The following is a 23955-nucleotide window of genomic DNA, read 5'->3' as shown; positions in this document are numbered from 1 at the left end:
AAGTGAAATGGTAATTGCCTCTTCTGAGATAATGTGGTGAGAATTGTTGTTCTTGTTGTGTGCCTTCAAGTCATTTCCAACTTATGGTGACCCTAAGGCGAACCAATTATGGGGTTTTCTTGTCAAGATTTGTTCAGAGGTGGTTTGCCACTGCCTTGCATGGAGGTTGAGAGCAAGTGACTTGCCCAAAGTCACCCAATGTGTTTCAAGGCCGAGCTGGGAATCAAACCCTGGACTCCAGAGTCACAGGCCTTGTTCCCACCTACTGGAAAATCCATCTCCTGAACCAATTCTTGAAACCGCTTCTGAAAAAATGTGGTTCCCACTATGTTTGTACCAGTTTCAGAAATTGGTTCAATGGCAGGGAGGCAGCTTGATGGCCCGTCCCGTCTCTGGCCTCTCCTGGCCCCAAAATCCTTGGCCCGGACTCTTTACTGGCTTCTTTGGCCGCTGACCGGGTTCCCTGGGCTTTTTTTTTAACTTCCCACTGCTGGACAGGCTGGAAGGAGGTCTCAGAGTAGGTGGAGGAAAGCCAGGAAGGAGATCGCAAGACTTCTGGCTTCTCTGCAACCTCCTTCCAGCCTCCCCGGCCATGGGGAATTTTTTTTTAAAAGCCCAGGGAATGCCAGTCAGCAACCAAAGAAGCCAGTAAGGAGGTTGGGCTGGGGATTTGGGGTCCAGGAGAGACCGGTCCATGCCAGCTGACCCCTGGGCCAGGTTACCAGTGGAAACCAGGGCAGATTCTATTACGATTCAAATCCGCCTGGTTCCTACTTGGGCTGAATCGATTTATTTATAAATAAATTGATTCAGCCCCAAAACACCCATTTTCCCAGCGTCTTTTTGATGTGGGTTAAATGGGCAAAAATGGGCAAAAAGCATGGCTACCTTTTTGAACTGATTTCTGAAATCAGATTCAGTGGGAACCATGCCCGTGGAACCTGGATCACGATCCGGATCTAAACGTAGTGGGAACAAGGCCACAGTCGAACACTCAAACTGTTACGCTATGCTCGCTCTCATATGGCGAGAATTCTGTACATCAAACAATTAGCTGGAAATTTTTTTACACATGTATATACCTGAACTATGGTTTTGCAGGTACAAAGGATGCTATTTTATAAGAAAACGCCACAAAGCTCAAAAATTTATCTTAAAATATATGTACTATAACATTCCTATGAGTTTGCAATAGAAAGGGGCAGGCAGCAAATCAGTATCCAAACTGGAGCCCAATCTGCAGCCAGTTTCACACATTCTTCTTCTCTTCTGGGCATGTACTCCTTCAGGCATATCAGTCGAACAGGAAGAGCTTGGGGAAGTTACTTTTTTGGACCACAGATTCTAGAAACCCCTATCCAGACCTGTTGCCATAATGGTTGAGGGATTCTGATCACCGGTGTCCCAAAAAGTAGTTTTTCCAAGCTGTGAGGATAGACTTCAGCCTTACTCATACTTCAGATTCACAGTGTTCTGGACTGATAAATATATGGGTCTTTTTAATTAAAATATCTTAAGCCACTCTTCAACAAATAAAGGAAGCCCTTATAAAATGGTTTCTTACCACAGTAAATAAGCCTATTGCATTATTCTTACCTTTAGAGAATCGAAGCAGGCAATAACTCTTCCATTTTCAACTTGGCAGCTTTTGGGTGGATGTGCAAATTTACATTCCTCATCAGAACGTGAACAAGTTCCTCTCTGAAACTGCCTGCACACTTCTAATGTCAGCCATTTTGTGTCTCGTACAGGAGCAACATTCAAAGCCATGATGTAAAGCTGAATTAAAGAGTAACTATTAACAGAATCACCTTCAGTTATGAACTCCAACAGGCCAGGAAAACCCTTTTAATGAAAATATCTCCAAGCAATAGTGATGTAAGAAATGCTTAAAAGAGGCCACTGCACATAAAGCTGAATTAAGTAACAATTTATCAATCAGTGTGTCAATCATTCATCAATGTGACTGTAGGCTTGTATACATTTGGCTGCAAAATATTCATGCTCAGTGGCATTTCTCAGTGGGTTTAAAAATGTGATCTCCTTGACTGTTTTGTTAAGCAACGTTGTTTTCATGCAGCAACTCTCCTTGATAACATTTTGTGTCCTCCTTGTTGGCATTGATTACACAGGAAGTGCTACACATTCAGCAGTTTTCATGCCCAACGTAATACTGTCCTCAGGGTCTGCAAATGCTGGAGTCAGTTTCACATCAAGCAGCTGGCAAAGTACTACAGATGACACATAAGGTAAGAGCAGAATCTAGCTGGCAGAAATCATCTTGGAAAAGATACAGTTGTCTTTTGAACAAGCAGCTTCACAAAGGCACTTACAATGCATGGGCCTGAAAAATAAAGAAAAAATATATATATTTAAACAAGACTCATATTATTTCCCTGTCCATAAAAGATGTTTTAATACATTAGCTACATCGTGCCAAAGTCTGCATGTTTTAAAACCGAAGAGTATGTCAAGGAAAGCAAGGAAAAATCAGATAATCAACTAAATCAGTTCTTTCTATTATCCAGGCACATTCACAATAACAACTGTTATAAATGCTTTCTCCCTTGTAACTGGCTCCTCTAGCCTCACCTCAAATATGTGTTTTCTGCCTGTATCTGTCTGGGTTGGTATTCAGAGGTCAGAACTAAACGGATAGAGACTTTATGTATTACCATTTATCGTTCTCACCACCACCACCAAACATCTGGCACCTGATCTTGGGATTACACTAGCAATATGTTTGAAGTTCCTAAAAATATTAAATAAATAAGCATTCTAGTTCTAACATAACAAAAAAGAATGTACTCATTACCCAGCAGGCTGCATTACAGTTTCTATTTAAATGGATTATCACTGCAGTGCAATCCTATTCCTGTTTCCTTTGAAGTAAGCCTAGTTGTGTATTGTGTTTAGGATACCTGCCCTAGATAGCATTATTTAGCCGCTATCTATGAACAGCGACTAAATAGTTTGTCACTATTCCCTCATTTTTTGAAATTATGCAAGTTAAGATGTTCTGTGAGGTTTTTTTTTTCACACCACCTCTTAGCAGAATCATAGTCTGCAACCCTATGTAATATTAATTCAAAATAAAATAAGCATATGTATTATTTTTAAATCTGCAAGTTGTAACAGCACTGAGCCAAAAGCAAAAAGGTGACCAAAAAAAGTTATCCAAGGAAGCAACCAGATACAATTCATTTGCAATATTACTTGCCTGGAATCTTGTGTGTGCCTCTTAAAATACCCTTTCTTGACTATATCAAGCAAACAGCAATTTAATTAAAATGAACTATGTCTTCCATGCCAGGATTACTTAATTTGATATCCTGATCCACTTGCCAGTGTGAAACTCTGTTGTTGTTGTTGTTGTTAAAATGTTTCATACATTTACAGGATAGGAATGGGCTTATTAAGGAAATCTATAGGGTTTACATTAAAGCTGGCTTTATATTATGATAGTACTGAGGGTGCATAGGTCATGTGGGAAAGCAGGAGGAAAAGTATATCACCAGCTGCAAAGGAAGTAGCATCATGCTGCTACAATGACAGAAACATCCCTGGAAAGAATTCCTTTTTGCAGTACTGGATTATGTGTTGGGTGATCTTAGCTGGTGCATTTTCAAATGTGTTGTGACAGGAGCAAGCACCTCTTTGTGCCTAAATAACAGGAGTTATTGAGTGTGTACCACAGTTCTTCTGTCAACATAACCTCTTGTCTCACTTTAAATGAAGTCTTAATCTAGTCCCTGAAAGAGGGCGCAGGGAACCTATATTGCTCCTTACTTGGTTAGGACCTTCAGGGTATAACGTACTCTGCTGCACATGATCTTGGTAAAAATGTCGATAAACCAGGGGTTATAGAAAAAGAGACAAGGAACAGACTCTGCAGACAACTCGCAACTTCCCCGTCAACCTTCTCCTAGAAAATCTGGGGCTCTCCAGGACCTACCACCATTACAGACCAAAGAATACTTCCCCTTGCATGATCAAGATGGTGGTTTGAAACTCTCTAAGCAGTGAGGAATGGCTGCAACCCTTGCTAGTCTTTCCATGCAATGGTTTAATCTTATCATATTCAGGTAGGGCTGGAAGAGACTCCTATGTGAAACCCCAGAGAACCACTGCCAGCAATGATGGAAATATTAGTGAGTCAATGGTCTCACTCAGTATAAAGGAACTGCTTGTGTCTTTATGACTTCCTCAGGAGGCCCAACTCTTTTGCTGTTGTCTAGGAGATGACTAGAATTATTCCCAGCACCCTGCACTTACATTTGTAAACTTCTAGACTTCCATCTCCCATTCAAAGAGATAAGAGGTATTGTAAAATACATTTTACAACCATCTCCCCCTGGAAGTTACACTAGCAACTTCATTTGTCTCTTATGACAATGTCCTCATTTGGACATCCTGATAAGCCGAGAAAAAAACATGAAAACTCCTTAGGCGGATCATGCCCAATCACACATGTTTAGAGTGGTAGCAGGTAAACATCAAGAGTGACTCCACATGCTGTTCTGTAACATTCTTCCTGGCTTCAATAAAGCAAGTGTCTTGCAAGTCTCTGGATTACAATATTGCCCAAATATGGACAATGAGTTATACATGTACAGAAGGACCTTGGCATTTAATGGTTTGGCATCTGGAGCCACTCCCTAGCTAAGAAGCAAACTCTAGGAACTGTGAAGACATGTTCATATAAACAGGGGAGGTGGTAAGAAACTATTATGATACATAACATATATTTTGTGGTCTCATAGCAATGATAGGTTTGTTCAGCTGAAATGCAAACCATGTTTTGTTCAGACATGGCCAAACCACGTTTTGATGCTATGGCCATGGCCAAACCATGTCCCCTCTTTGTCTCCAGCTCGGAGGTCCTCAAGGGGGAAATGTCACTGCCACCACCGCCGGCACCTCTTTGCCTTGCCTGGCTGTCCCTAATGGCTGCACAGCATCTTGCACATGCCGCCATTGGGAATTTGAGCATCCACAAATTTTAGTAGCTGCAGAGGCATCTAGAATGGATCCCCTGCAGATACCGAGAGCTGACTGTAATTAGACTGGGGGCAGAGTGTTTAAAAATGTTAATGATAACTTGATGCTGCAGAATAAACATACCATCAATATGTATTTTACAAGCATAGGATCTTTTCCCATCAAATTTGTACCCCTGTTTTCCCCCCAACAATTCAAGGTATATGAGACCACCGTAAATACAAATACAAATACAAATTGGACAACATATACTAGACACTTCATAAAGCTTTCTGGCTTCCTAAAAATACTTCATGGGGTTGCACAATGAAATTTCAACTCAGCAGTGCAATTCTTATAACATATGAGAATGAGCCTAGCCAAGCTCTAATTTTTATTTTCGAATTTTAGTCTTCCCTTGTAAGAAAATTAATACAGTATAAAATTACATCCAGGCCACCATATAATTCAGGACTGAAACTTTCCTATGGAGTGCATCTCTCTGTTTTTAAATCTTAAATAGACACCACCAGGCACACAATCATTACAACTGGAAACACAAAGGAAGATGGATGAGTTGAGAAGAGCACATCTAACAAACATGCAAATATCTGCTCAACATTATTTTTATTCTTTTTACACTACAGAATGTTTTACCCAAATTAAGTGTCCAATCCTTAATTTCCAGAACATGTGATCCTTTGATGCCCTGAGCACCCACCTACAGATGAAGTGGACTATAACTTTTCTGCAGGAATCACTGCTTCTACTCAGAACAACTAATTCTGCCACATTTTTGCATTAGCCACCACTGGATCAATCACTACCAATGCAAAAGAGTCGCATGAGAACTACCTGCTATTAGGACACAAACACATACCATGTCAGGAATGCAGTTGCCACTGGCAACCATGAAACTTCTCCTGATAAACATCTACCGAATCCCTGCATGGCACAAGGCATCCACCCTTCCCTACCATTCTGTGCGCATTGCAGAAACTGTGTGTGGAGGGGAGGGGAGAATCTCTTGCTTTTTACCAGGTAAGAAAGATCTCCTCCAAATCCTTGCCAAAAATCTCCAACATATGCAGAAGAAGTGCAGGGGCCAGCACCTGACTTCATAGCCACCAGAGTGAGGGCTTCTCACTATTTTCAAAGGAGTGCAAATGCCTGATTTAGTCTGAGATAGTGTTCCCACTCCACCCCTGTGTCTTCTGGAGCTCAAGAAAGGAAAGGAATGATTTGGACCAATGAGACACAATGGTGAAGACATAGCTAGCAGCAATATCATTTTTAAAAAATATGGAGAGTACATGGGGAACAATTTTCCTCAAGAGCACACCGCATGGCAATATTTATCTCATTCCTCACTCCGCATGCTCATGACAAACATCACCTCTCTGCTATTAGCCCACATATAAGTTTCCAAACCCACTGTACTGACACCCTGACAAAACCCAAGGCCTTACATGCTTAGAGTTTCCAGATTTTGTTTTTGAATGAGTAACATATCCAATAGGCTAGAGAGATAGTAAGGTGTTGTCTCAATACCACAAGGTTTTAATTCCCACTCAGTCATACAAATCCATGGCCAAGAACTTGGGCAAGTTGCATCTCTCACCCTCAGAGGAAGGCAATGGAAAACCTCCTCTGAATAAATCTTGCCAAGAAAACCCCTTAGGGGTCTAAGTTTGAAATGACATGAAGGCACACAACTACAACGACAGCAAAACCCTCAGCAGCACATCTAGTATGACCATTAGAATCATTACAAATCATGTAGGGGTGTGGGGATGTGGGAACGTACACACATGCACCCACACACAATTTAAAAAACCCAACTAGAAATACATTATCAAACCCACAGAGAAAACCATTATCCTATTATTTTTGTAGGGTTTTCATTATTCTACCAAAATTGGGCAACCCCATGAAATGAGTATAAAAGTCAGTTTCTGTTCACAGCATTTTGTGTTTGCCATGGCAACACTAGCGTTCCACCAATTTTTTCAACACACACCTATCAAGATGGAATAAGAGAGGCTTAAAAAAACACCACCACCTATCCATGCATTAAGAATTTTGATTGACTTATCAAATATATTCCAAAACATACATGTCTACTTTGCATATTTCCTCAAGAATCTAATAGAGCAAACACAAATGCCACACCAAAGATCAAGGTATTCTACCCTGCTCATCAGAAGCAAATCATGGAGAATCTGCAAAATGTGTAATGAGGAATATAGTACAGTAAAATGCAAAACAATAATCTTTGCACATTTAGTTACAAATTCTTTAAAATATCTTTAAAGTTTGTGTACACTGTGCTGATAGGAGCTGTCTGAGGAAGTAACCAAGTCTATAAAAGCTTATGCTACAACTTCTTTTGCAAGTTAGTTTCAAAGGTGCTATGAGATGGCTTTGCATACTGATATTCCAGACAAACACAGCTATGTCTCTGATTTCTACCTCCAGGAAACTGGTTCTATTTATCAGGAGGCACTCTTAAAAAATAAAAAATCAACACATTCTGTTGGAACACACACATCATTGGTCCAGAGGTTATGATGACCTGACTTCCAGACAAATGTTTGGAGACTGTGAAGGGGTATCACATTCCTTCTTCCCTATCTCCTTTATGGGCTGCTTCATCCCGTCTTTCCCTAGTTTGTGATAGCTATCGTTTGCCATGGTGTTCAAGTAACAATAACAGGCCAAATATAATTGACTATTTCTAAACCCACATCAAAACTTGGATTCGAATCATGATTCAGAGGCAGGTTGTAAACTCTTTAGAAAAAAAATCTGTCATGCTAGGTCTACTCTGCCTGTGGGCTCAGTCAAGTTCAGTCAGGATTTTAATAGATAATAATGCTTACAAAGGAAAGTGATCTGGCAAATCAGGTTACTCTCAGTGCTATTAGGGACTGACTGCAAAAAGCCAAATTGCTTAAGTGAGGGTATACTTGCTTATGCCTCAGAGGCAACAGAAGAGAATTAAGTCAATTTATGAAAAGAAAATGCAAACATGAAACAATTCTGTAAGTAGAAAATTTTATAGGATGTTTCCAGACAGAGCTTAGAAAGCTACTTTTTTGGACTACACCTTCCAAACTCCTCCAGGCAATCTCCATAATAAAGTTTATTTATTTATCTACTAGGTGATAAATTCCCAAAGTACAAAATTCACAGTCCAGACACTACTGATTAGTAGGTCCATGTATTTGCTCTTAAACAAGATTTTGTCACACAAATATTGTGGGAGGCATGGGATTTCACTGTGAAGCAGTAGCCACAAATGTAACATTTCACTTGCACATGAAATAACTCAATCTTGATTTATCTTTAAAAAGCAACCCCAACTTTTTAAAAAAAACCTGAAACTTAATTACAAAGCTAATTCTCTCTGATTTTTTTTAAAAAGATGATTTCATTTTTAAGATAAAAAAACACAACTGTGCCAAAATTAAGATCTTTTAGCTCCTACTGATTCCAGCTGAAGTTTTTAAAATGTGTGATTAACTCTATTAAAATCAATTTATGTGTTCAATGTACGTGTGTTTACACTGGATCATATCCTAGTGTTCAATTAAATATTGAAATCGGACCCAAAGCAATTTTCAACAACTTTCCCAATAATCAGAGCATCTATGAAATGTTCATGTTTGCCAGAATATTTTTCATTTTTCATATTTGTAGTATCCTTCCCCATCATGAATGAGCTCCATTCTACTTGTGGCCTCAGGGTGCGTTCACAGGTTGAGTCCCCCTTATCTAAAGTGCTTAAGACCAGAAGTGTTTTGGATTTCAGATTTTTTCCCCCAGATTTTTGAAAATTTCCATATACATTGGGAGATATTTTGCAGATGGCACCCATGTCTAAACATGAAATGCATTTAGGTTTCATAATCTGAAGGTAATTTTATGCATGGAACAAAGTTTGTGTACGCAGAACCATGAAAAAGCAAAGGTGTCACCATTTCAGCCACCCATGTGGACAATTTTGGATATTGGAGATTTCTGGATTTCAGAATTATGGACAAGGGATACTCAAACTGTACATGACTAAATGAAATTAAATACTTTTTGTGGGGATTTTTATTTTTCTGACTGGCATGTCTGACTTCTGTACTTTTTGACACACACTGTTTACATAAGTATATTCTTCACATTTTCCTTGTAAACTGGATTGAATCACAGAAACAACATAAAAGATGCCTGTAAATTTTCTTGTGCTGTACTTTCTAAATCAAAAGCATTCATTACCTCCGTGGTTGACAGACGCACCCCAGGAAGGGTCAATAATTACAGAGCTGGAAGTTGCCACAAGTGTTCTAGCCTCCTAGCTAACAGCAGGACTGCCCATTCACTAGACTTGGCCGTCCAGACTACAATGTGCCACAAGCAGAGAGCTGACGCACGGCATGAAAGTCCTTACACAGTAAATAGCTCATGATAATTCAAGCCAGAGGACCAGAGCACATGCTACACAGGAATGAAACTCCTGCCTAACAGTATCCAGCTTATACTGTATACCCCAGCAGAAAAACCCTCTCTAAAACCAGTCAGATCCCAAGTGAGAATAAAGCAAGGAATTGGCCAAATTGGACATCCTGGTCTGTACAATTCAATACCTCTCCAAATGTGGCAGTGTTAACTCACACATTACCTTCTTAGTGAGGGATTATGTCCCGCTCTGCCTATATGTTTCACTAGAAGAGTGCAAAAATCTTTCTTCACCAGTACCGATACTGTCAACAGATGCTCTGACTTGTCCAGTACTCTTGCCAAGGGGAATTTCCTAATGTCTATTTTGATTCTTCCACTTTTGCCCCCATGCTACAGTTCCCTCTCATTTGCTCTGGCATGAATTGTTTTTCACCAGACAATCCACCAAAGTTCTAGGACTGTTTGTACTTGCTCCTCTGTTTGCTAGGTTGGCAGTAAACATTGCAAAACAAATCATTTATGAATCTTGGATCCACTCTAACCATTTTTTTTTCTTTTTTTAAAAAAATTAGATAATGGTGTGTTTTAGCAAAATCTCACTTATTTAAATTATAGATCTACAGCCAATATTTTGCTATCGTTTTCAATAAATGGATTCCAGTTAATGTTTATTAACCATGTTGTTGTTGTGTGCCTCCAAGTCATTTTTACTTGTGGCAACTCTAAGGCTCTATCATGAGGTTTTCTTGGCAGGTTTCTTTGGAGGAGCTTGCCATCACCATCATCTCAGGTTGAGAGACTGTGACTTGCCCAAGGTCACTCACTGAGTTTTTATGATCAAGCTAGAGATTTGAACCCTGGTTTCCAGAACCATAACACCATGCTGGACCACCTTATTAAACATATATAGCTTAAAAATATTGAACCACAGTAACTGTATAATTATTCAACCAAATTGATCAGTTAATAATATCAAAGGTATAACTGATATTCAACGATTTAAATAAAAATATTTAAATCAATACATGTATGTATAAACAATTGTATCCAGACAAATTTAATGAAAGAACATTTTTAAACAGATAACACAGTATTATTTCACTTCTTATTGTTCTCATTATTGTTAGGTAGCAAACTATACTACTTTTAAACTGGCAATCTTGTCATTCATGTGTGTTTATTACAGCTTTCAGGAGCATCAATCACCACTCAGTCACCAGTCATCATCCAGAGTGTTGCACAGTATGTTCTGTGTATGGAGTGGGCCTGCTTCCAGTTTTGTATACGGCCAGGCAAGAGCCTTCTGAATTTCAAGAAATTATCAAGTCAGTTTGGAATGCAATGCAAGAAAGAAACATAACAGATACCTAGGTATTCCAAAATGCACACCATGTATTGTGGCGATTGTTTTCATCCTAATTTCAAAAGGGCAGATTAGGGATGCTGCCACACTGCAGAATTAATACAGTTTGACCCTGCTTTAACTGCCATGGCTCCATCCTATGGAATCCTGGGGTCTGTAGTTTCTTGTAGCACCAGAGCTCTCTGACAGAGAAGGCTAAATATCTCACAAAACAATCAAATCTCAGAATTCAATAGCATTGAGCTATGGTAGTTAAAGAAGTGCCAAACTGCATTAATTCTGTAGTGTAGATGTAGCCTTAGAAAAACAAAACAACATGTATCAAGCAAAATCGTCCTGCAACCTCTCCCAGGAATTATGCTCAAATTTTCATTTAGAGTTGTAGCAATGGCATCATTCAGCTGGCAGAAAGGAAGGATCCAGAGAATCTAGGAACCTCTCCTTCCCACTATAGCTTGCCATGTCTCCCATACCAGATGTGGAGATCTTGAAAATGCTACTCAAGTGTGTTTTCAGCCACCAGAGAAAATAAGAGGAGAGAGAATATTCCACCGCAACATCCAATAGAACGTTGCATTTAGGCCTGGTAGCCCATTCTTATTATCACTCTATTCCATCAAGACATAACATCATTTATTCCTCATTTAACATACACAATGTATTGCAAGTTTGGATTCACTAAACATTATACAAAACTATTTACAAGTGCACATTTTCCGATGAGACAGTCTCAAAACTTTTCTGAAATCACATTGATGTTGAAGTGAACAGAAGCACCTTGATAAATCATCAAACACGCACATTAACTTTTTCTGTAATGCCAGACAAAATTGCTTTGCAAAACTGCTTTGTTTAGCAGCATTTAAATAACATTATTTTCCAGCTCTGAATACACTGTAAGCTTAAGTGTCTTTTGTTTGAAGCAGGAAAGGGCTTGCAAAAGTGGAGCTTAAGCATGGACATATTCACAACACATAACAAATAACTCCCTGCTTACACTTCATTTATTTCCTCCCACCACCACAACTTCATAGATGCATGGAGAAAAGGCAAGTTTTAATGCATGGAAAAGGTGAGGAAAACAAGGAGTAGCAATGCTCGAGAATGTTTTTAATAACCCCAGACTAACATCTTCAAGATGGTACAGAAGGCAGTGACATGAACTTGAAATTCTGTCTTTCCAACCTCAGCCTTCTGTCCTTTATAGAATTACAGTCTTTCATCCCAAAATCTTCTCCATCATATAATTGTGTTTTTAAATATAAATCCTCCTTTTGCTGCCTGCAGCTAATTTTTATCAAATAGGTTGATACATTTCTGCATGGTGAAACTATAGTTTTTAAAAGCCATTTCTTCCACCCTATTAAATTATTCTGCTGATAGTGTATTGTTCTCATTAAAAATGTATATAGATGCAGTAATTGTCACTAGCCTGCCCTTTTCTGCTTTTAGGTATGGTTCCCACAGTATTTTCAAATTTGAAAGTGACTAGAAAAAGGAAAATGAACTAAAGTAGTATATCACATAATGCAGAACTATCCTGGAAATTTGCCATTTCTTCAATTAAAAAAAACCATATCTCTTGCTATTTATGGTACTTTATTTCACTTTACTAAAGAGCTCTATTTTAAAAGCAACAACTGACATTTCAGTTGTAAACCTATACACCATTTCCTGAGAGTATGACCCACTGAACATGATGGGGTTTACTTCTAACTAAATTGGAATAGGACTGTGTTACTACTTTTGTTAGATTGGCAGCACCTTAAAACAGAATATTTCAATTCCATGAATTCTCTTTAAAGCTATCTGTTACAAAGCCCACTCAGTCCCCTTCCAAAACACTGTACCCAAAATTCATTAACACACACATTCTTTAATATTTAAAGAAATATTAACTTTGCAGGGTCTTTAAAATATTTGTGAGAGGGGTTGTATACAGTACAGATGCAGAACTATTAAAATTGCTTTAAAGTGGTTTTTTTTTTCAAAAACACACACAAACACATGGATTCATTGTGCCTTAAAAATCTCTTCTCTGACCCCCCCCCCCAGCAACACATATGGTATGCAGCATACTGCAGCAAACTCTTTAAACATTCAGTAAAACAAAACCAGCCTCTTGCCTACCTTGTACAGCTCTGCCTATTCAACACTTCAAACAACCAAACATACTCCTCTAATGCAATAGTGGCCATATCTTCTCGATTGCATCATGACGATGAAAAAGTCTCCTGTGAAATGATTATTGCTGCTTATTTTCTCCCGCCTCTCTGAAAGCCATATGCCTTATCTGGGGATTTTCCTTTGGATGATGAAGCAAAGGCTGGCTGAACTCGGTTGGTGAACGACTGCAGCCCTTCCTTCTGGCAAAATCCCTCCCAGAATACTGTAGCCAATCACACAGACATTCGGTAGCTCTACTGGTCTTAAACTGGTTGGAATACAGTGATTGACAAGGCAGCACGGCTTGCCTAATGTGCAAAAACAATGCATCCATGCCAGTGAAAAAGGAATCTCCTTCTCCCTGGAAAATGGTGTTTCTGAGAAGGCAAAACAAAAACCTACAAGAAACAGAAATGTAATGGTATGCCACCAGACGCTAAAACAATGATTCATTTGTACCATGATTACAAGCAGCTTTTAAAGCATACACACAAGAATACACACACAAGAGATGCACACTGAATACAGAAAATAATTTCTATTTAAAAAACAGAGCAGTGCTCAAAATTTAACTCCACTCCACAGAAGCATTCCTACTGGTATTTACAGGCCAGCTCCAGCATAGAAAGGTTGTGGGCAGCAGGATGCCATCTGTTGATGCTGAGATTTGTTCATGCATATTAATTCAAGTACTGTAACCTTCATTTAAAAAAGAATGTTGCTAGGATGAATCAGATGAGTTCAGACTACAGGTTTACAATTTCCACACTGATGTGGCAATTGTATTTCTTTCTTGTGAATATATTTTGCCACAAACACACCATGCATCAAACACAGTTCTTCTCTCCTAATTTTAGTAGAAGCTGCTGATATTATTTTTTACTGATACATTTTGTGCACATTAGATAAGGAAAAGGAGACATGTCTACAACATGGGGTGCTAAAACAACTGCTGAAACACTATTCCCGCAGCAAAACATATGTTTTCAGTCATTTCCAGGTCTTCACTTTTGGACTGCTGAATGACTCTGAACATCAACAATCCAACACTGAACTTCTGGAATGAATGAAAACATGTCTATAGTGTATGCCAAGAGTGCAAATTATCCAAATACTAGCTGAACAATGAATAGGTTTCAACAAGTTGTAAAATCTAATAAGGATATGGACTTCCTAAATTCTCAGGGAGATAGCAGAGCTGGTGATTACCACAGTAAAGCTGATACCACAGCTTGCAAAAGTTCATCTTCTTAATTTATAAAGTAACATTCTCCATATCCCCCAGCCAGCAGTGTCACTTGGCTGGGAGATTCTGGAAGTTAAGGTCTACAAAAGAAACCTTTCCATGTTCTGGGATCCTCAACGTAACTGCCCCCTTCCTAAATTGTTGTAAGGAAAAGACTGTAAGGGGCTGTACAAACACCCCCAAAGGGGTGTTTGTAGCTGCCCCTTCTTCAGCCAGATAGGGGTCACGGCAACCTCATGATGTGGCCCTAATCCAGCCTTTCCTGGGCGCATTGTCGCGACTACACGGTGCTCCTTCGGTGCTGCATGATGCCGCACGCTGTGTGGAGTGGCACGCAGCGTCATAGCTGGAGTGTGCATCATCTGGAAGTGATGCCCTGACTCTGCCCCAGGCTGGCCTTTCAGGACAGTCTGAACAGGGCCTCAGTGGCCTCTACTGATCTAATTTCGAAGATTATGTAGGCTCATAATATGTGTTCAGAGACCCTTCAATTAACAATGCATCTGAGAGTGAAGTTCCTGTTTACAAAATCTTTTTACAAGGTCCTCTTTTCCCCTGGATGCATTTTGAAAGAAACCATCAATCAGTTTCTAGATGATTCAAAATGTTTTTGTCTACTCATGAAAGGCTTAGCTGACATTTTTATTTCATTTCACATGTGCATATTATTAGTTTAAAATAAAAAGTTTGCTGAAACATCTTCAGCTACTTTTTTTGTGTAGGAATATTGTTCATTCCATACTGTTTCCATTCCATTCCTCTGATACCAATTGTTAAAGAAGTAATGTCCAGGAACACACCTATTTCATTAACTCTGGTATATCTATACTTCAGGATAACTATGATATTGCTAGTTAACAATACTATTGAAAAGAACCTAAGAATAGGGGAAGAACAGACAAAGGTAGCTATGTTGGTCTGTGAGTAAAAATAAAATCTACAGTTGGGCAATACCTTTATTAAAACAAACCACCAAGAGTACAGGCTTCTGAATTCCCCTAGAACTCTTCATCAGATTAGATGGCGGGGGGTGGGGTGGGGGGGTGGACTGAAGATAAGGGAAGAAACAGAAAGTGTTTTTAAAAAGCTATATTTCAAGGCAAGCCAAGTGCACACATCTAACCAATCCAGTAAAGTGATATCCTTCTTTAGCATTTGGGGTGGGGTGAGACACCCAAAATGATGATTATCTAGTACATCCTAGCCTACTTTCAGTCCCTGCAGAGCAGGCTGCCATCCTTCTTCCACTTACTTCTCTGTCAAGGCAATCCTAATTTTGGGACATTTCTATCTCCCTCCCTCACATGACCTGGCAAGAAGTCTGGAGAGCTTGCCCAGCTGAGACTAAGAAGTAATAGTGATCATTTGGTTTGTGTTTAAGCTTTCCAGATGGATGAAACTGGATAAAAGACAAAAGTCAAAAGTAAGCAGAACAGTTGCCGGATGCACCATCACAGAAGCAGCAGATCCACTCTTCATTTTGCCAGCCCTCCTCCTGCAACTGCTCTGAATTGCACCGTAGATTTGCCAGTGCAGAACCTCAGAGCATCTTTGGTCCAACATTGATAGAGATCCAGTACAAATCAGAGCAGCTGCAGGAGGAGGGGTGGCTGCAGGAAGAGTGGTCACTGCCACAGCACTGGATCCACCAGCTGTTCCTGGATGACCTTTACCAAGCATGTCAGAACTTAGCTATGACCTCACAAACATCATCAATAAAATTTTGATTACAGTTCTATTGGTGAAGTGGTGGAATGGCTGCAACGCAACAGAAACAAAGGCATACATAAGCTGGCTGGAATGACAAAGGACCACAACTTCATTGGTTTCAGCTGAAGGGCTGGATCCAGACATCAGAAATCTGAAACCACATGATTCAATATACATAAGAGAGAAAACTGACATTTTAAATTTATGCATCTTGTGGAATTATTTCTTCCTCCAGTACAAGCTACCAAACTAAACAAATCAGATTTGGAAGAGGAGAACAGGAAGAAAAACAGTGAACATCTTGGTGCAATGGTAGAGAAGAGAAAAGTGAAAATAGGGCAGGTATTTCAGGAATCTTTTTTTTTAAAAAAATACCTCAATGATATTCCAGATGAATCATTCACAGAGGCAGGAGAGATGAAGAAAGCACCTCAAGAGTAGAAATGAAAAATGTCATTAGGTCAATAAAAAGAAGAGAAGTTGAAACAGATCACTGAAATGACATCAGTGCTATACAAAGTGATGGTCCATGGACCAGGATGGGTCTGTGATTCACTGGCTCCCAATTGCTGGTAAAAGTTTCCAGAAAAGAAGGAAACAGTTGTAGCCAATGGGGACAAATATGGTACCACTTCCTTGCACATTAATTGGGGGGGGGATTCTGGCCCCCCAGATCACACAGCCTGAGCAGCAATGACAGTAACAATGGTCCCTATCCAAGATGGCTAGAATCTTGGTGCTAACCAGTCCACAAATGTAAGTCTTACAGTCTTCCCAGAGGATACTTCATCTTGGACTTTGGTGAGTTTCCTAAGGTGAGGAAATTCTAGACTTGCATAGCAGCCCAGTAACAGACTTCCATATATTCTGTCACTGTTTGTTGTTTAGAGACCAGCCAGGCAGAGCTTGGGATGTTATTGGAGACCTTCATCAATGCCTGAACTAGCTGCGAACAACTTCCCATCTTCTTTAAAGATGTCAGGACTGGGGGGGGGGGAGTCAAAAGGAGATCCTTCACATGCCTTAACAAAAAACAAAACAAAACTGGTGAACAGGAATGACCAGGAAAACTTTAAATTTGACTGCAACTTTCCTTTTATGAATGTATGATGACTAACATCTGGCCTACTTAGATTGGATGTATTTCAGTGATTAATGATCTAGTGATGGCAGGCACTACAGTAGCTTCAGAAACTCTGATGGACAATCTGGAGCAAGGAGCTCTTGCCCCACTGTGGGCTTTAATACTTTCTTCAGATGAGTAGACAATGCTGTGAGAATTGCTGGACTTTCTCTTCAGTGATTCCAGCCTGAGCCTGACGAATTCATCGAATTGCAGCAAGGCAAACTCAACCCCTCATTGTTCTGTTACATGGGGTTCTACCAGGATAATATTTATGAAGCACTTAAAAACCAACAAAAATTTTAAGAATGAGCATCCCTCCTTATAATTTAGACCTATTGGATAATAGCAGGATTGGACATCAGAAACAGCTACTGGACAATAACGTTTCACTAGTGAGTCCAGCAAACATTTATAATCATAACTGAAAATATCAAAAGCAAAAGAAATAAATCCAGTAAGGTTTATTAGTGTGCAATTACTTCTATCAATTCTCTGAGGAAATTTTTGGCCAAAACCATAGGCATAGTTACAGTGCTCTACTAATGAAAAACTTGATTTGCAATTAATCAAGGAAATCCAACAAAGCATCAGATATTTTTGAAGCTGTCATCTGAAAACCTGTTCTACTACCTTGTAATGAAAGCTAGAAATGGATCAGCCACTAGCTGAACAATCAAATCAAGAATAGATTTTGGGAGTGGGTGGAAAGTGATTTTTGAGCCCATACAGTTATTTGCCATATGAGTGAGATGCTTTTGCCTTTGACAGTTAAGAACCCCCAAATGTCATCATTTCAGTGACTCGGCTAGATGGGAAATCACTCTTTTTGATAAATATGCCATTAAAGAGAGGTGCTGATAAAGTGTCTTTCTTGCTACCATCATGTCTTAAAGTGGAATACAGAGTGGCATAGCAAAGGAATGCACCAGTACCAATGCACTAGTAATTAATGGATTGTGCATGGTTGAGTTGTGCAAGCCCATCAGACGCTTCACTACTTAATGGCACTTTTGAGTACCATGGGAAATCCAAGGGTGCAGGAAGAAAAGCACAACTAGGGTGCAGTGCTTTTAAAAACTATTTAAGTTGAGTCAGATAGTGTCATAAAAAATCAAAGGCCCTCCCAGAGGGCAGCAATGTGTAGCCAACAGCAGGTACCAATACAACTTTGCCAATACTATTTTCTCAACATTCAGGGTTGTGGTTTAGACTATGAACTGTAAATAAAATTCCATTTCTGAGCTGAGAGTTCAGGATCAGATGTTGAGCATGAGTGTTTTAAACTACTGTTACTAGAGGTGTCCACCTCTCCAAATGAAAATCTTTGTGTGTTTTGTTTTTACTATCCACAGCTGGCACAAACTGATGGGCAATGCACAATATGCCAAAGAATGATCAGCTTTTTGCTTTACTGTACACATACCTTAAAGTAAGAGCCACTCGAATCAATGTAACTCATTTCCACATAATGCCCTTAGGTACCTGACTTATAAGCACTGAGAAAAAGCCATATGGCACTCTGTGTCACTCACTGACAGTATATTCCCATGATGGCAAACCTATGGTGCACGTGCCAAAGATGAGACGCAAAGCCATTTTCCCCAGCACACAGAGGTCAGGGAGGAAGAGGAAGAGGTGCACCCCTGTTCCTCCTCCTTCCTGTCCCTCCCCAGCCTTCAACTGCCTCTCTGGAGACAACTGGAGGCTAGGGACAGAACAAGAGGAGGAAGAAGAGGCGCACACCTGTCTCTGGAGAGGCAGCTGAAGGCCTGGGACGGGTTGGGGGGAGTCCCATCCCAGAAGTCCTGTCCCTGGGGGATGGAAATCCCATCCCCAGTACTGGGTAACACCCAGTGCCAGAAGGTCTTTTGGTTTGGGCACTCAGCCCCTAAAAGCTTCGCCATCACAGGTCTATTCACTGATATCAGCTTAAAGAAGCAAGTAATTATATGAAGATTCTCCTAGGTGATATCTGCATCTTCCTTACTGACATTTTCCTGTACAAATGTGTAGAGTGAAGTTGGTTTTAAAATCCACCAAGAAATCTGGGAGAAGAAGAATGCAGTAAGTTTCAACCTTGATGAGGTTACTTCTTACTCTGAAGCACAGTGCAAGGAATAAACGAGGCATTCGTTCTTCTACAAGCTGAGAAACTTTATCCATACTGCCTTGTTGAGGTAATAGACCACAGAGTGTACAATATTCCATGTTACAAAACCAACAAAGAAGTACAATACATCTGAATGTAGTGGGAATGTAAATTCCCTAGGGAATTTAGGGAACTGTAGTTTTGTGAGATGTTTAGCCTTCTCTGTCAGAGAACTCTAGCGCCACAACAAACTACAATTCCCATGATTCCCTAGCACTGAGCCAGGGCAGTTAAAGTGGTCTCTAAGTGAATTACTTCGGCAGTGCATTTTGGCTTCTAGTCCCACAATCAAACCACTCTGCAACACAGTGACTATAAATAACAATGTTGTTGTATACCATACAACAACTCTGTTCTCTGACAGAGAAGGCTAAACATCTCACAAAACTACAGCTCCCTAAATTCCCTAGCACTGAGCCAGGGCAGTTACAGCAGTCTCAAACTGGATTGTTTCTGCTGTGTGTTTGGCCCTAGGATTCTGGAAGGCCAGGAATGAAATCCCTGCTCCATCACAAAAATATACTGGGTGGCCCTTGATAAATCCGACTCGCTCAGCCTTAGAGGAAGTTAATGCAAACCACTGAATAAATCTAGAATAGGATTATCATGAGTCATAATTGACTTAAAGGGACACAACAACAACTCCCATTAGGCCTAGCTAGTGGTGAAGGATGGGGTTGCAGCCTAACAACATCTGGGAGGGATGCATTTTGCCTACTCCTGGTATAAGCTAATGGTTGCAGATCCTAAGAAAATTTATTGAAGGATTGTGCCAATAAACTAAAGGAGTTAAAACAATAATATCTGTTAATACCATCTCACTTTTCTGGAATATAGGCATTACAGTACTTGCCCACATCCTGAAAGAGACTCCACAGCAACTATAGTGGGCTAATTATACAACATCTAAAACTACAATTTAATGAAGAAAGAGTTATTATGCATGGGCTCTACTCATACACAGTCATTCTTAGTGTGCAATAATGAATTCAGAACTTCAAAAGGGACACCATGAGTCTAGACACAACTCAGCAATTTAAAACAGGAGAATATTCCATATATACACAATGTATTTAATCACGTTTTGTTCAATTTAATCTGATACAGCTTTCTAAAGTCTTAATGAGCTGTTGGAAACAACGTTTACATTTACTTACATTGCAAAAATTTTCACCGTATGAAAAATGTAATGCAATTTTTGAAGTATTTCATTATAACTTTAATTTGGAAACAACACTTAGACATTTGTTTTCTTCTATTAGATGTGAGAGGTATCTCCTTTTCACCAACATGTTTTGAAGGGGTGCTTTGCCTAGCAGGCCTTCTCATAAAAAAATGTAAATATTTACTATAGAGTGTGTAAATATGTAAGTAATGTAAACACGTAGACTGTGCAAGACTGTCAGGAGGACTGTGGGCTGGACTATCCAAACTAATGTAGGCTCCCCCCCCCCCCCCCTTTAGGGAAGCTGAGACTATACAATGCTCCATGAACCTAAACATGTTTACACAGAAATAAATCTCTGTGACTTTGATGGTACTGACTCTTTAATAAGTATAAGTACTGGACTGCAGCCTTAATTGCATTTTCATAAATATAATCTTCTCCACCATTCAGAACTACATTACACTGCATTTGGCCTTAATGGGATTTTATGGATTGTGAGTATCTAAAACTTTGGAGACCAGGTTTCCAATCCCAGCTAGGCCGTGAAACCCACTGGGTGACCTTGGGAAAGTCACACTCTCTCAGCCTCCTCTGAAACCTCCTGTGAACTAATCTTGCCCTATGATACGTTCGGCTTAGAGTCCCCAAGAGTTTGAAGGCAGATAACGACAACAATCTAGCATGTATGTGCAGCCTCACCTTTGGAGCTCTTTTTTATGTGTCATTTCTTTGCCTCCTGTGGTCCCTTTTTTTACTTCCCCTCCTAAAAATTAACTTGACAGGGAATTCTTAAGAGAGGAGACAAGAACACGTTTTACCGCCTACCTCCATAGGCTTAATTTCTTGTCAAATCTTGGTGACATTGAGGAGTGTTATTTTTTGCATCAGTCTTGCAACCCACTACAGCTACAGTGGAGAAACGTGAAAGGAAACACACACACTCACACACACATAGAGGCTAGGGCCCCAAACACCTTGCCAACAAGCTCTCTTCCTTGCTAGAGCGAACTCAGTCAAACGCAAACATTAGTTCTGCTGGTTGGTGCTGCCTCCCGAGCCCCAGGTTGCCAACTGCTGAGTTAACAAAACTATGAATCAGCACTGAACCAAAAGTAATGGGGAGAGAGTCTGTTGCTTTCTTTCCACACGTTCCAAGAAGCGTGCAACTTGTTCTTCTGCCCTGGACAAGAAGCAGGCACGTCCCTTTCTCCTCTCGCCTCCTCCCTCTCCTTCTTCTCATGAACCCAAGAAGAGACACAACGTGTGCCTAAGCTTCTGAGATGGTAACACTTTTGCGCCTCGGATGCCAAGGCCTTGGAGTTACAAAGGCTCTTCCTTTCAAAAGAAGGGAAGAAAGGAAGAGGGAGAAAGCAAAGCTGGGGAGGGAAAAAAAGATCTGAGTCAGTTTCCCTTTTCAGAAAAGCTTGGTGTTATTGAAAATAAACCCCAGGGGGGGGGGGGGTTATAAAGGGATCATTATTTTTTCTCCACTATAGAAGCTGCACCAAGGAGGAAAGGATTCGGCTATTATTATTATTATTATTATTATTATTATTATTATTAGGACTCTGGAGGCCAGGTTCGAATCCCAGCTTGGTCATGGAAACCCACTGAGTCACCTTGAGTCACACTCTCTCAGCCTCAGAGGATGGCAATGGCAACCCCACTCTTGACAAGACAACCTGAGGGTTGCCATAATCTGGAAACAACCTGGGGGCATACAACAACAACAACAACTATTATTATTATTATTATTATTATAGTGTATCTCCTGCTTTCCTCCCAAAATTGGGACTCATCATTTCAAAGCACAAGGCAATGAAAAACATACCAAAGTGACCACGAAAACAGAATTCAACGATTAAGGCTCTCAAGCCAGCGTGGTCTGGTGGTTTGAGCTAGGACTAGGAGACCAGGGTTCGAATCCCTGCTTGGCCATGGAAACTCACTGGGTGACCTTGGGTGAGTCACACTCTCTCAGCCTCAGAGGATGGCCATGGGGGGGACCCTCTGACGAAACTTGTCAAGAAAACCCCATGATAGGTTCACCGCCTTGGGGGTCGCCACAAGCCGGAGGCAGACAACAACAACAACAAACTGCAACTATGACGCTAGCCTAGTAAAAAAAAGCATGACACAATGAAAAAACACACCAAAGAGGCCATGAAAAGAACAGAATGTATGACAACTATCTCCCATTAAAGCCCAGTACTGTGGAAGACACACCAAAGGGACCATGACAAACACAATTTAATACAACCTATGATCTATTTAAAAAACAACACCACCACATCCCAGTGCAAAACAGACCAAAGTGGCTATGAAAAAACCAGAATGTGTGACAACTGCCCCCAGCCCCTCTGAGAGCCCAGTACAGTGGAAGACACACCATGGCAACCATAATGCATTACAACCTATCCCCCTCCTTTATGAAAGGCTTTCACTGCATGTCCTCTATGTGTGTGTTTTCAATGCCACCCTTCTCCCCACCCCAAAAGGAGACAGCACAGGGGGGCATGGAAAGGGAATGCGTGGCAACCACCACCTTGAAGGCGCAAGCTCTGGGCATCATCCCAGGCATTTTCCTCCAAGAAAAGGGGCTTGAAAAGAGGAGACTGGTCTGACTTCCCCCTTCCCCAAAAGGGAGGCAGAGAGGGAAGGAAGCAGGGAAAGAGGAAGGGAGGAGGGAAGCAGCAGGAGGAGCCTCTCCTTGGGCGCCAAGTGCCTTTCTGCCCCCAAAGAGGCAGGAAAAGAGCCAAGCTGAGGCCAAAAGGGAAGCCCCCTTCTTCCCTCCACCTCCATGAATGGGGCAGGCAGCCCCCTTTCCCCACCTGGCCTCTCCAAGAAGCCTTCCTGCTCCAAGCAGGGTCCTCCATTTCCTCCTCCTGCCCAGGAAGGGGGAGGTCCAAAATGTCCTCCCTGAAGGTGGACATGGTTAGGAGTATCTCCAGCCTTTCTTTGGGGGCTGTGAGGGGGATGCCTCTCTGACCACCCTGGGTTCCCCCTTCCCCTCTTGGCTCACCTGATGGGAACCCCAGGGCTGGGCTGGTGCTGGAAAGGGTCTGGTCGTCTGGCCACAAGAAGGACCCTCCTCCCAGGGATGGGCCAGAGCCATGGCACCGCCTCCCTCTTTCCCTCCTTCTCTCCTTCTTCCCTCCCTCAGTCCTTTTCCTCCTCCTCCTCCTCTTCTTCCTCCTCCACAGCCGCAGCCTCCATGGCAAGGAGGGAAGAGAGAGAGAGAGGGAGAGAGAAGAATGGCTCTTTCTCTTGGCCACCAAGGTGGGGATGGTAATGGTGGTGCCCCTTGGCACACAGGGGCATCCTCAAAGGAGGAAGGCAAGGCACTGGGCCCTGAGGGGCATTCAAGGGGAATGGAGAATGGAGGCCACATGACTAAATCAAAGCTCAGAGCACTGGCAGACATGAGAATCCATGCTCCTCAGGCAGGCTCCAGATGGAGGGCATTCAACAAGAATGGAGGGCCTGACCAAATCAAAGCTAAAAGCACTCTCAGAAATGGGAATTCATGCTCCTCAGTCAGGTTCCAGATAGGGGACATGCAAGAAGAATGGAGGGCCTGACCAAATCAAAGCTA

General features: G+C 41.0%; 1 protein-coding gene across 10 annotated transcripts in view; it reads right to left on the bottom strand.

Annotated features, from left to right (window-relative positions):
• MBNL2 (muscleblind like splicing regulator 2) overlaps positions 1–23476 on the bottom strand; it is an 84297-nt gene extending 60821 nt beyond the window's left edge. For 6 of the 10 annotated variants that reach the window (XM_042460274.1, XM_042460276.1, XM_042460279.1 and 3 more), the window contains exons 1-2: positions 12926–13146; positions 1597–2344 (exon numbers count right to left, since the gene is read on the bottom strand). In XM_042460274.1, the coding sequence (XP_042316208.1) occupies positions 1597–1770 (174 nt within the window). In that variant the 5' untranslated portion in view covers positions 1771–2344; positions 12926–13146. Of the gene's footprint in view, positions 1–1596; positions 2345–12925; positions 13148–23382 lie in introns of those variants that run through there. The other 4 variants (XM_042460277.1, XM_042460278.1, XM_042460280.1 and 1 more) reach the window with 2 other exon arrangements.
• Between the last annotated feature and the right edge of the window lie 479 nt (positions 23477–23955).

This window comes from Sceloporus undulatus, chromosome 3, assembly GCF_019175285.1.
Source record: "Sceloporus undulatus isolate JIND9_A2432 ecotype Alabama chromosome 3, SceUnd_v1.1, whole genome shotgun sequence".
NCBI lineage: Eukaryota > Metazoa > Chordata > Lepidosauria > Squamata > Phrynosomatidae > Sceloporus > Sceloporus undulatus.
The sequence above is the reverse complement of the archived record's forward strand: the minus strand, read 5'-3'. Positions and strand labels throughout refer to the sequence as shown.